This window comes from Taudactylus pleione, unplaced genomic scaffold (assembly GCF_031769625.1).
Source record: "Taudactylus pleione unplaced genomic scaffold, aTauple2 ptg001279l, whole genome shotgun sequence".
NCBI classification, from domain to species: Eukaryota; Metazoa; Chordata; class Amphibia; order Anura; family Myobatrachidae; genus Taudactylus; species Taudactylus pleione.
In genome coordinates, this window is record NW_028285679.1 from 837,902 (window position 1) to 850,906 (window position 13,005).

Genomic DNA, 13,005 nt, shown 5'->3' on the forward strand with positions numbered 1-13,005 from the left:
ACCTATTGTTGGGACTATACCATGGCGGACTGCAGAACCTCCAAAGCAATACTGCGCACATGGCTGCTTAGTTGCGGCACTGCCTTCATGTGGCTTGGAGGGGATGGACTCCTCTGGGTCATGGCCCCTCTATATTTACTCTGCAGATCATGACCCCCCTTTGTAGTTACTAACCCAGGTCATGTCCTCCCTAGTATCTACCCCATGTCTGTATGTATCCTACAAGGATATATACAAATGGAGCCCTGTATTGGTTCTGATTGTTTATCACTCTGCACTTTATCACTTCCCAGAGCTTCGTACGTCTGCCCCCCTATGTGTTATGATCTATAGACTAATGATTCATTGTATATATTTTTAATATTGTATCAGCTAGAAATGAGTGGTCCGGATTACGTGGAATCCGGACCGCTCCAAACCGTGGCTCAGAGCTTCCCGTCTGACTTGGATCTCACGTCGGGGCCGAACGTCATCTTCCAGACGTCGGATTCTCGCGGGACTTGTCTTCCATATAAGGATCCGCACCCCGGGACTCGGCGCCATTTCACTACACGCCAGCTGTTATCTGAGCTGCTCTATAGCGGCTGTGTTCTTCTTCTAACAAAGTACTATCTGTCTAAGGGGCTGTGAGCCTGAATCAGAGCCGCTCGCTAGATGCGATCACTCACACGATGTGTTTCCAAATTGCAGACACCCACCAGCCTGTTTTAAGACGCACACTTGTGCACGTCATGTCCAGGAAGTGTATGTAACCATCGGTACATCGGATGCTATCGTAGCGCTTGAGGTTGACCATACCCTGCCGCGAGAACTTCAGTGTAATAACCAGCCAGGTGACGTGTAGTATGACGCTGTCTTATAATTATGCATACCTCTAAAACGCCATTGAGATGCTCAGACATGCCTGCGTTTACACCTCCACTCCCCCGTTTTTAATGGCCAGCCCGTTACCACCTACAAATGGCCTCTCCTGTCACTCGCTCTGTCAGACGCCCATACATGCCTGCGTCCGCACATCCACTCCCCCATTCACAAGCAGCTTCCAGTTACCACCCACAAACGGATCTTTCACTCAAATTAGCGTCCAGTCTGTGTACTATGAGTGCACAATTCCCGGCCGCAGTGACTGGTTCGCGCATGCATACTTTGACGCATATGCATGTGCAAATGTGCGATAATCGCCCCTAGCGTGTGTCCGCAGCTTAGCGAATGGGTCAGAATCAGGCCCTGTGTCCACTATGGGGCTGTATCCATCAAAGGTTACTGCTCTGCTGCAGTGACTCCATACAATTATATTTAAAAAAAAATATTTATAAAAAATTGTTGTATTTGATTTAATTGTGCACCACACCTCAGTACGCTGTGCCCCAGAGCGTTGCGTAAAAGCAGTTTGACGCCAGACATTGATCTGGAAATTGAAAAAGAAAAGCAACCAAATAGCTCTCCAGCTGCTGCCAGCAGTCATGATGATACTAGTCCTTAAACGTCATCAACTAAAGTTGATACTTGAGGGCATAGAAGGTTTATGATGTCGGGGCATCTACAATCCAAAAAAACAATATAGAGTGGTAAAGAAAAAAACACCTCAGGCTCTAATAAAGGGAAAGTTTGCTCCTGCCCACTATCTATTGGATGACACAGCGAGTGCCGCGCACCAGCTGCTGCAGCCAGAGCAGCGGCGGCGAAGACGGCCCGGGTACCGTAGGACGCAGGGACACATGGATGCCTTCGCATTGAAGTTCCTTACGAGCCGGCATCTGATGCCAAGAAGAAGATATGGCGGAGTTTCCATTTGCGGTGCGATGATATATCCGCTACCGTGTAGAAACCCCTTCTGCAGCAGTTGCTGGAAACCGGCTCCGGGATTACTTCTCCAACCCCGGCAATTTAGAGAGACAAGTGGCTGGGGCCCCTCCCACAAGCGGCATCTCTAGCACCAGCGGACAGCTGAGCGATGAGGGCGCACACTGTCTCTATAGCAGCCTCCTTTCTGTGTGACTGCACTGTCATGTCAGGTGTGTATGTTGTTGTTATTTACCTACTTTGTTTTCAGTAATTGTAGTCACAAACCACCCCCCCCATGCACCATCTCCATAATTTCTGCATTACCCTATGCCCCTCCACCACAATGTCAATACTGCCCCATGCCCCACCACTATGTCAGCACTGCCCTGTTACCCCCCAATGCCATGTCATCACAGCCTCATGGGACTCTGCTGTGCAGTGCTAGTGTTTGCAGGAACATGTTTGAACAGTGCTGCCAGTGTGTGAAGGGACCCTTCGGTGCAATGCCAGTGAAAGCCCCTAACCCCTCCTTGCCCCTCAGTACTGTGTCAGCTATCTACCCTTGCTCTCTCCCTACCCCCAGCACTCTATGCCCGTAGCCCCTTCCTTGCCCCCCAGCACTGTTGCAACTGCTGTCTGCACTTACCCCCTCACTACCCTCAGCCCTGTCTGCCCTTACTCCCCACCAGCTCTGCCCCAACTTCTCCCCCTTCCTTTACCCCCAGCACTACCCCACCAACTGCTGCTTGCCCTTAACCCCCTCTACCCCAACTGCCACCAGCCCCAGCACTGTCCCAACTGCTGCCTGTCCTCACCCCCCATAATAAGTGATGGGACCCAAAAACAGTGGAGTAGGACTCCAATTTTCTAAAGTATGGGGTCCCTGGGACCCACAATATTTTTGCTCAGCGTGACCACTGATCACTCCTGATATCAGGGAAGTTATTAATTATCAGACTTGCTGTCTCCTCTCCCATGTACTATGAAGTGTAGAATCCATTTCTGTAAGAGAGGAGGCATGACAGAATGGATATATCGACCCAGGAACTGGACAGCAGGCATTCATTCCTTTTAACGGAGTCACATGGCTGGGATGATACTATATTTTTCCAGAAGAGACCTTACTCAATCATTGATCAATTCTAGTTGTGATATTCTGTGTTCTTAGACCTATGGCCCTTGTGAGGCACATGCTACTGATTTTTTTAGCATATACTGTATATTGTGAGCGGAACCGAAAGACCGCTGTAGGAGGAGTTTATTCCTACACAAATTCCTTGGTGGTGGCAGATGAGAATATTTTGTTGTTAAGGTAATTTGCAAAATACCAACGTCGCAACCACCCGACTTAGGGCCTGATTCACTAAGGATCGCTACTGCGATAGCTGCTATGATTACGCACGCGGTTCAACTGCGATAGTATGCTAATCATTGCAAACGCTATGTCATCGCAGCACTACATAAGGGCACCCACTTTACCACACACACATTTGTAATGCTTAGCAAGACTGCGAAACCATCGGTACAATCGAGTACCATCGCAGCCTCACACACACTAGCACAAGCTCTGACCGTACTCGGGAATTGCTAACCTCATTGCACACTGAGTCCTCAGGCTGCGTACGGCATTGCAGTGGCTAATTTCCGCACATGCCCCTGTAACGGCATTTGGAATGCACTGGCACGCCTGCGTTTCGCCGACCACCTCCCGTCACCACCCACAAATGGGACTTCCTGTCAATCACTCTGCGATGGGTCTGCGTATTCTCTGATCGCAGTCCCGATCGCAGTGGCCGGTTCGTGTGCATACGCATGCGACAGAACGCAGCAATCGGCCGATTGCGTGTGTAATTGCAGTTGCGATCAGTAGTGAATCAGGCCCTTAGATGGAGTTCTGAGAGCGGGCCCGGATCGTGACATTAACCATTACACCATTCATGTTGCCCCGCCATAGTTGTGTGATGTTAGCCTAGAGAAATCCTATACTTTTGGAAAGTCACTTTTCTTATCTAGAGATCGGTGAATAAAAGTCCTGGTTTTTCATGTCCTGGTCTTGGACCAGAGGACCAGAAATGCCGCATCAGTTGCACCAATAAAGCGCTTCCTTTGTTAGGGCTACTAAATTACAAAGTGCTTCCTTTATGACATCAGGTCACTCTAAATCCAACTTACCGAGATTTGTCAGGCAAACTTCTCCGGAGAAGGCCCCAAGCGGAAACGTGTTAAAGATACAAATATAACAGGCTTCATCTTCACGTTCCAGTTTAGAAATGGTGATGGATGATCTCGATGTGTCAGCTTCCAGGACCTTGACCACACTGTTAAATGCACCGGAAATGTGGACCCCATATTCTTTAGAGTAAGTAACCATGGTTTGAGTCGAGGCGTCTCTCTTCTTCTCCCAGGTCGCTTGCAGAAAATCCATCCCATGCGGGAACTCGCATGTCATGTTCACGTTGCCTCCCAGTACGGCAGGACTTGTGCTTGTGCACCTCACCTCAGGGTCCATTGCTGGTAATAATAACAATATGTCACTCTGAGATAAAAACAATGTATTCCATCACAGAGACAAATCAACCAACAACAGAATAAATAGGTTTTGAGTAACTAAAGTTATACTGCATATATCATATGATGAAGACATTAAATAATATAAACCACCTTTACTGAAATGTAACACAGAGAGGCTGCTGAATACAGAAAAGACAGAGGGCCTGATTCAGACCTGGTCACAAGCGCTGAGCAACCGGGTCGATGGTGGCCCGGAGCGCATGCACGCAACGGAGCCGGCTCCGTCGTGCGCATGCGCGAGACCCGGATAGCGATGGGCAATCCGTCGCTCCGGGTCTCACACCAAAGGGGGCGTGCTGTCTATGTTGAGTGACAGCACGCCCCCTTTGGTGGGCGGGCCGGTGGCTGCCCAGAGGGAGGCGTTCCCATGAGAACGCCTACCGTCTGGGGGTGGCCCCACTGACATCACTTGTGATGTCAATGGGAGAGCTTTCGGCTCTGTTTGAGCCAAAAGCTCTCTGGGGCTTGCGGCCACGAGACCCTACCACAAGGGTCTCGTCGCAAGCCCGATGGTCGCGATGGTCTTGACCATCGCAACATCATCTTGGCCGCTCGCATTAGCTGTGCCAGGAGGCTGCTCCATATAAAAAAAAAAAAAAAAAAAAAAAAGGGATGCCCTGATTCAGAGCGAGCGCTCTGTCAGAGCGTCCGGCTCTGAATCAGGGCCAGAGAGCAGGAGCCAATCACGAGAGAGACCTCCATGATGCGTAAAAAACAGTGTAACAGGGTCAGCACAGGTTGAGAATTGCCACACAATCTATCAAGTCAGACAGACAGCACCAGTTCTGCTAAGGAGCAGCTTACTGCCTGCTAGTTAGCCTCTACCTGCCTGAGGCACACACTGCACTGACATCACACACACACCAACATTGTACTACCAATACAAATAGCCGCATTCATTCTCAGGCAGGAGGCAGGACAATAACTTACAAGGAGCTCTGCAGTCTGTTTTCACCTGCATTACACTACCCAGACAGTGCCAGCGCACACCAATATCGCTGTAACACCTGTGATACCCCCAAAACAGGGCATCGTTTACATTTCCGTTTTAATATAAACTGCTTTCTTGAAGGAACAAGGGAGTCACACACCAGTCTAACCACCTCCCCCCAACACACACACACACCAGTCTAACCTCCCCCCCGACTAATACTATTCAGAAAATGCATGTAGCCATAGGGATCATTGTGCCATATACCCAATGCAGGGAAATGATACTAATGATCCCATTTGACTATAGATATATATATATATATATATATATAATCTCTGTTTTCCTTTTTTAATATAACAGCTTCATAATGGGGGCAAGGAGCAGGGAGATTGCTGGACTCTTCAGGGAGACTCCTTGAAATAGTAGCAATCAGTGAGAGTTGGAAAGTATGATGTAAGCCAGGGCTCGACAATCCCGGGGGCCAGGTCGCCATGGCAACCAGATTTTTGTGCCTGGCGTCCAGATTATTCAGGGTGGCAGGACCCACTTTTAGTAACGAGCGGGTCCGCCCCACATGATCTAGCTGTGTGCACTGACCCTGCGCCGCAGCTAATCACCGCTTGCAGTGTCTCCCCAGCCAAATGCCATGCTTCCTTCAGTGTCTCCCAGGTCAATTGTTGTTATGCCGCCTGCAGTGTCTCCCTCCCTCCCCGCCAGCGTGCCGCTCTGCTATTCAAATCCAGCAGCACCGGTCATGTGTGGTGGTTTATACAAGTTTTTATATATATTTCGGTCGCGGATGATGGTGGCTCCTAAACTTTTAAGCTGGCTCCTAGATTTTACAAAAAATTGTCAAGCCTCAACGTAAGCACAGCCCTGAGAGATGACAGCCAGAGTGCGCTGAGCTGACAGAGGATGAAGGTTCCCAGGAGCGGGAGCAGGACCTGACACAGAGCGCTGAGCTGACAGAGGTGGTAGAGGATGGTGGTTCCAAGGAGCGGGAGCAGGACCTGACACAGAGCGCTGAGCTGACAAAGGAGTCACAGGATGGAGCTTCCCAGTAGTGGGAGCAGGCCCTGACAGATTTAGGAGGATCAGGTCTGTGATGATATTAATGCCCTGCACCCCTTACTGATAGTGTCAGAGAGTCAGGATGCCACATGTGACAGAGGCTACATATGCAGCCCTGACATTCACCACAAACCTCATCTGAGAGAACAGTTGTTTGATCTTAATAAACTAAGTGCTGGAGATGTGTAACAGCACTGAGGACAGACAATAATGGCTTACCTCATACAGGCAGCATATACAGCTCTAACCAGTAACACCAGGACCCTCACCTGACAACTACAGTCACGTGATACAAAATGACTACCTAATGAGCTTACTGGATGCTACTATTCAATAAACTCCATAGTAATGAATAAGTGCACCATCATAGCATGGCGATGCACATACAGAGACTAATAATGGGTAATTAGAATTTGTGAGTAGATAAATTGAAACCTTAAATCTTTAAGTTGCTTCCTGTAAATTGCAGTGTCCTATACCCCTACTTAGGGCCGTGTAGTGTGATCCATTAGGGGAAGCTATTGGTGATAGTAATAATTAGTGTTATGGTAGACTTACCTAGATAACTCCTTTTCTTCGAGGTCCATAGGATCCACAGGGATACCATGGGATATTATGGTTGGAAGACCAGGCACCAAACAGTTAAAACTTTGGCTCCCAGAATGCCCCGGGTCCTCCTCCATATATACCCCGCCCCTAGCCATAGGACTTCAGTTTAGTTAGCAAGCCTAAAGGCAGGAGAAGGAAGAACAATCGTACATCAGAAACACTCTTACAAAAGATGAGGGAATCTGTGACCAAAATAAATAACCCAATGAAGCCAAGTGCATCAGGGTGGGTGCCCTGTGGACCCTATGGACCTGGAACAAAAAGGCATTATCTAGGTAAGTCTACTATAACTGCAATTTTCTTCTTCGGGGTCCATAGGGATTCACAGGAATACCATGGGGATGTCCTAAAGCTCATCACCCAAAGGAAGCATCCTGAGAGGCAAAAGTATCAAAGGCATAGAACCTAAGAAAAGTGTGGACAGAAGACCACGTGGCAGCCTTGCATAATTGTTCAGCAGAGGACCATGACTAAATGCCCACGATGGCCCTACAGACCGAGTAGAATGCGCTGTTACTGTGCTTGGGACAGGAAGATCAGCCTGTGTGTACACCTGAGAGATAGTCATGCGTAGCCATCTCGCCAGAGTCTGTGTACTAGCTGGCCATCCTCGTTTGTGAAAACTATGTAATACAAAAAGAGAATCTGATTTCCTAACAGAATTCATATACTCCAAATAATACGGAGAGCACAAACTACATCCAGGGAGGATTCACCTACAGAAAGGTCTGGAACCTGAAAAGCTGGAACCACAATTTCTTCATTTACATGAAAATGGGAGACTACCTTAGGAAGGTAACCTTCCCTTGTATGAAGAACAGCTTTATCCTGGTGAAAAATCATAAATGGGGAGCGACAAGAGAGCGCTGACAAATCCGAGACTTTGCGAGCAGATGAGATAACAAGAAGAAAAATTGTCTTTGCTGTCAACAACTTCAAATCTACAGTGTCTAAAACTTCAAATGGTATACTTATAACCCAAGTTAAGAATCAAAAGACAAATCCCACGGTGCTACCGGTGGAACAAAAGGATGCTCAACCCACAGAATTCTAACATCTGGTAATGAAGCAATCTTCTTCTGGAACCAGATTGATAGTGCAGAAACCTGCACTCTTAAAGTAGCCAGGCGGAGACCAATATCTAATCCTTTCCTTGCAGAAAAGCCAGAATCCTGGAAATTCTAAATACCTTAGGATCATATTCCTTATGAGAACATCATTGACCAAAGGAATGCCAAACTCTGTAATAGATTCAGGCAGAAGCAGGCTTCCTTGCCCTAAGCATTGTTTGAATAACCGAACTTGAACTTGAAAACCCCTTTGTTTTTAGGATGGAAGTCTCAAGTACAACGCCATCAAAGCTAGACGGGACAAATCCGGATGTCGGCAGGGCCCCTATGTTGGTAGATCCTGACACAGAGGAAGAGAATATGGACTGCCTACTGACAGATTCTGTATGTCGGTGGACCAAAGACGTCTGGGCCAAGCTGGGGTCACCAGTATTACTGTTCTGCCAACCTGAAGTCCCATCTTACTGCCAGTGCGTCCACCAAGGCTGCTGATGGGTCTCTGGACCTGGCCCCGTACCTAGGGAGCTTGTGGTGTGACGCCATGAGATCTCTCTCTGGTAGACCACACTTGTTCACCAGGGGCTAAAACACTCACGTATGGAGAGACCACTCTCCGGTGTGTATGTCTTGGCGACTTAGAAAGTCTGCTTCCCAATTGAGTACTCCCGGAATGAATATTGCAGAGATGGCCGGCAGATTACGTTCTGCCCAAATGGTGAACAGCACCCAATTTGGAACCCAGAATGGGAGACCCTTGTTTAGATGCTCCTTTTTTAACCACAAGAGGGGATGATGAACCTTTGAGGTGAGAGAGATCATCTGGAACCACATTGAATGATACTGTTCGATCCACCTGGAGAGAATCAACTTTTGCAGAGGCCTGGAATGGAATTGAGCATAGGCCACCATGTCGAAGGTCGATACAGTCGATCCCAGTATCTGCATTACTGACAGCATGGATACTTTCTTCCTGTGTATCAACTTGTGTATTAGTTTTGATAATGTCACAATCTTATCCTATGGCAGAAACATCCTTTGTGCCCGAGAATCTAGCAACCCTCCCAGATGAATCATCTGCTGTGTTTTAGAAAGTGATGACTTCTTCCAATAGATTATCCAGCCGTGCCTTTGTAGGCAGGCTATGGTCAGTTGAAGATGTTGTTGTAACACCACCGGAGTCTGTGCCAATATCAAAAGGTCGTCCATATATGGCAATATTCTGACTCTCTGATGCCTGAGGTAGGCAGTCATGACCGCCATCATTTTGGAAAATACCTGGGGAGCCGTATAAAGCCCAAAAGGTAAAGTCTGAAATTGGTTCTTGAAGGACAGCAAACCTTAGAAATTGCTGATGGGATACGATAATTACAACATGCAGATATGCATCCTGAGGGAAACCATTTAATATCCCAGCTCCATAGCCAAAATAATTGACCTGAGAGTTTTCATGCAGAATTTGGGAACATGGATAAACCTGTTGAGAGTTTTAAAATTCAATATAGGGTGTTATGCCCCATTTGGCTTCTGGACCAGAAATAAATTTGAATAATAACCCCTTTCCTGTTGAGAAATAGGGACTGGAGTTATCACCCCTGCCTGCAGCAGAGAGTGAATTGCTTCATGAAAAACCAAGGCCTTGCCCACATCCGACAGAGGCTTTGTGGCAAAAAACCTTTGTTGGGGGTGTCTCCTGAAAGTGAGGGCATACCCCTGAGAGACCACTTCTCGGACCCGAGCATATGTAGTTGTTTGATGCCAACAATCCGCAAACTGAAGTCGTCGGCCCCCACCCTGGGATATATGCAAATTATCTTGCCCACAATGCATCTTGTTTGTTATTGATGCCCTCTTTCCTGTGTTGTTGGCATATAGGAATTAATAAACAGTGCTTTGCATGTAGTAAGTGTTATAACTGAAAACATATAAAAACAAATATATATATATATTGTCTCCCTATTTTTACAGGCATGTAAATTAAACTACCCCCAGTGTAAGTTAAGTAAATTTATCTTTTCCGCTGTTAGGGATTGGCCATGACCCTTATAGGTTGTGAATACTCCCATGTTGGGAATAGAACAAGTTCCTTATGGACTATCTTAACTCTTATGTGGGTGATTGGACATGATCCATGTGGGCTGTTGTCCCAGTGAATTAGATAGTGCAGTGTAACTATCGGTTGTTAAAAAGCATAATGCAGTATAGACAGCCCAATATGAATAATTAATTTACACATTATGCATTTTGTTTGTTTTTGATGCAATGTTTTCACTCTTTTCCTGTGTTCTTTTGCATAAATAAATTAATAATGAGTGGTTTGCTATAGAGTAAGTTCTGTAAGTATATATATATATATATATATATATATATAATATTCTCCCTATTTCTACAGGTGTGTGAATTAAACTATCCCCAGTGTGTGTTATTATTTTCTCTAGTAGAAGCAGTCATTGGAGGGTGGTGCTAGTCACTTAGTTTGCCAGGGGCACTCGGACCCCTAGATACACCTCTGATCATCAGACTCCTCCGATGATGCGTCTGAATCCATATGTTGAACAGACTGAGATAAAGACAACTAATGCTTATGTGCTTGAGGGGTCTATTTACTAAGCAGTGTTAGGAGACAGAGTGAAAAGTGATAAGGTGCCAGCCAATCAGCTCCCAACTGTCATCTCACAGGCTGTTTGAAAAATGACAGTTGGGAGCTGATTGGCTGGTACCTTATCACTTTTCACTCTGTCTCCTAACACTGCTTAGTAAATAGACCCCTTAGTCACTACATGTCTGTTATCCACATGAGCTGGCGCCATACTCGGACAAGAGTGGCTATCCATATCCTTTATAGAGGAATGCCTATGAGATGAAAACTTATGTGGACACCCAATACAAGGAGGCATCACTGGAGTAGCCAAACGATCCACCACCTGCATCATAACCTGTACCAAAGAGGCAACCCAGGATGGCTCTTATCCAACAGGTAAACCAAACTAAGGGCCTGATTCAGAGGCGCTCGCTATTTGCGAGCGCTCGCTCTGAATCAGGGCGGATTTAAAAAAAAAAAATCCGCCTCCAGGCCGCTCGCATAGCTGTGGGTAACCACCCACAGCTTTTGCAAGAGACCTGGCGATGGTCGCGATTATCACGACCATCAGGCTTGCAACGAGACCCTTGTGGTAGGGTCTCAATTCCTGCAAACCCGAGTGAACTTCCTGCTCTAATAGAGCAGGAAGTTCACTACTGACATTACGAGTGATGTCAGTAGGGCCGCCCACAAACGGCAGGCATTCCTTCGGGAACGCCTCCGTTTGTCCAGCCACACCCCCTCCCCGCCTACAAAACGGGGCAAGCTGTTGATCAACATCGACAGCCGCCCTGTTTTGTAGCGAGCCCCGGAGCGAGTGAAGTTCTCACTCGCTCCGGGGCTCGCGCACGCGCATTGCGCATGCCGCGCGTGCGCACTGGCCGACCATCAACCAGCTTGCGAGTGCTGTGCACTCGTGAGCGGGTCTGAATCAGGCCCTAAGTATTACCAAACCAAAAGAGAGGAAAAGAGAAGATATAGTGGTCTAGTGCACTAATGGGTCATATTGATGCTTTTTATAATCATATATATCCGAGAAAAAAGGGTAGGAGATACATAAAAAAATACCTTTTATTGCTAGATTAATTTAAAATATGTAGTGTTTAGACTTGTGGCGAAATATATTTAAAACAATTATTTATATAAAGAAAAAAGTAAAATGTGAGAAAAAAATATAAATATAAATTATGTGATTAAAACACTTCCTGCTACTGCTGGTGGTTAAGATCCTATTATCATATAGTATGATTCCAGCGTTATAGATATGTATATCTTGATTAGTATCTAAATAATGGGAGCCGGTGCAGTTGACGGGAGGAAGGAAGACTTACCCCCCGTAGTCTGGGATATCCATTTGTCTAATTCCGGGCCAAACAGCATGTCGCCATTGAATGGTAAACCCTCCACTGTACGCCTGGATTCTGCGTCCGCATGCCAGGCGCGCAACCAGAGGGCTCTGCGGCCTGAAATAGCAGAAGCAGATATGCGAGCACTAATCTGACTAAAATCTTTTGACGCTTCTCCCAGGTAAACTGCAGACTCACGGATGTGTTCTTCTAGTAGGCGTAACTCTGCTCTGGAAGTACCAGAGTCCAAACCTGTAATCAACTGGTCAGCCCAGCAAACCACCACCTTGTTAACCCAAGCAGTAACAAGGGTGGGCCTAAGCTGAGCACCCGCTACGGTATAAATAGATCTTAGCGTTGTCTCCAATTACGATCCGAAGGATCTTTTAGTACTGTGGCTCCCGGTACTGGGAGTGCTGTTTTCTTAGAGAGACGGACGCATCTACTGGAGGTGGCATTTCCCACTTCTCCATCATGGATGATGGAGAAGGGGGAAATGCCAGGTAGGGTAGCTAGAAGGAAACCGGCGCGGAATTTGGAACCGTTTATCCGGTTGTTTCCAGGCCACTGAGATGCAGTGAGAACGGAAAAACCTCTGAGCTCTTTGGTTGTTCATGAAATAATTCACACTCAAGGGATGCAGGAATAACATCCTCAGGTAATTTAAGGATTTTTCTGATCGCCAAAATTAGAGATTCCACCCCAGGAGAGGGTATCGTCCTGTAATGCTTCCTCCAATTCCCCTTCCTCTTCGTAGTAAGGAATTCCTCTTCAGACTCTTCTGACTGGAGAATAGCCGATAAAGGACGCTTTTGTGTCGGTCCCTGTAAGGAAGTGGAGGGTACGGACACAGCTGTACCCATTACCTGTACCAGGGTGTCTAGAGACTTGGTTAGCCCAGCAACCCAGGGAGGCTGAGACTTACATGCCTCAGCTAACTCAGACGTTAAATCCGTCATTACTCCTACCATGTCAGCGGCCCATGGAGGCGCAGGTGAGGCAATAATAGCCATAGGTGGATCAATTGCTATACAAGCATCA

General features: G+C 47.0%; 1 protein-coding gene across 1 annotated transcript; it reads right to left on the bottom strand.

Annotated features, from left to right (window-relative positions):
• Positions 1–3,937: 3,937 nt before the first annotated feature.
• Positions 3,938–4,294, bottom strand: LOC148443406 (OX-2 membrane glycoprotein-like). The gene has a single exon (XM_088462866.1). The coding sequence runs from the start codon at positions 4,292–4,294 to the stop codon at positions 3,938–3,940; it is 357 nt and encodes a 118-aa protein (XP_088318992.1).
• Between the last annotated feature and the right edge of the window lie 8,711 nt (positions 4,295–13,005).

Bases quoted from the DNA above. Each gene is read 5' to 3' on its own strand.
- LOC148443406 (XM_088462866.1), bottom strand. From the start codon at position 4,294: ATGGACCCTGAGGTGAGGTGCACAAGCACAAGTCCTGCCGTACTGGGA.